The following is a 922-nucleotide window of genomic DNA, read 5'->3' on the forward strand; positions in this document are numbered from 1 at the left end:
TATCAGTTACTGAGGGTAATTGAAAAATTTAACACTTATCATGGACCAGGCACTATGTTAAAACATTATCTCATTAATCTTTACAATGATCCTATTTAAAAATCTGTAGCTGTAAAAGTATTTTATAAAACATTTATACAAAAATCATCAAGAATCTTCATGGCAAGTTAAAATGTTTTTAAACAGTTTGAGGTCACCTTGATGGTCATTCCACTACCCATTTCTCAGTTTCTTCAGCAAAATTTCCTTTCACTTATAGCTAGCTACCTGACCATCCTACACTAAATAAGCAGATAATTTAATCTTCCAACTTCTTGAATTTGTGTGTTCTTTTATGTACACATGTTGGCTGACTGGAACAGAAGGAGGCAGGGGGTATATATGAGCAAGTATGGTTTATTATGGACAAATGGTAGAAAAATGTTACTAATATCTATAGCTAAGTTCCTTAAGTCATGTAGAGAGACTGTTATTAAGTTTGCTTTATTTTTCTATTGAATCAAGCACTAGCTACCAGTTGCAGTTAGTTTTATTGTGCCTTCCAAATGCACAGTTAGCTTTGCTTTATCAATAACCAAATAATAAACTAGGTCCCAATGGTCATGTCCACATCTAGATTGTTCAGGTGATCAGGAACTCTTTTATTTGTGTGCTTTAGCTTTTAGTTCTTGGTTATATCTATAAAGAAAACAGAAAGAAAAATAATCATCAATAATAGATAAACTTATGGTAAGGAGAGAATGGAAAGCATACTCCATTTCTTCTTTCTTGGTGGTCAAGTAGCTACACAGTTGTAAACAGAATCTTCCCGGGGTGCTTATAGGTAGAAACAGGCAGAAGGGAAAGGATTCAAAGAGTTCATTTGCATCTGGATTTTGTTTCAGATAATAAGATGACAAATGCCAAAAACTTTTTTTTTTTT

At 32.9% G+C, this 922-nt stretch overlaps 1 protein-coding gene across 2 annotated transcripts in view; it reads right to left on the reverse strand.

The window, feature by feature from the left end:
* Nucleotides 1–376: 376 nt before the first annotated feature.
* MPC2 (mitochondrial pyruvate carrier 2) overlaps nt 377–922 on the reverse strand; it is a 35,272-nt gene continuing 34,726 nt past the window's right edge. For both annotated transcript variants that reach the window (XM_011979922.1, XM_011979921.1), the window contains one exon: nt 377–678. In XM_011979922.1, coding sequence (XP_011835312.1) covers nt 642–678 — 37 coding nt within the window. In that variant the 3' untranslated portion in view covers nt 377–641. The remainder of the gene's footprint in view (nt 679–922) is intronic.

Source organism: Mandrillus leucophaeus, unplaced genomic scaffold (assembly GCF_000951045.1).
Source record: "Mandrillus leucophaeus isolate KB7577 unplaced genomic scaffold, Mleu.le_1.0 Scaffold207, whole genome shotgun sequence".
Lineage (NCBI taxonomy): Eukaryota > Metazoa > Chordata > Mammalia > Primates > Cercopithecidae > Mandrillus > Mandrillus leucophaeus.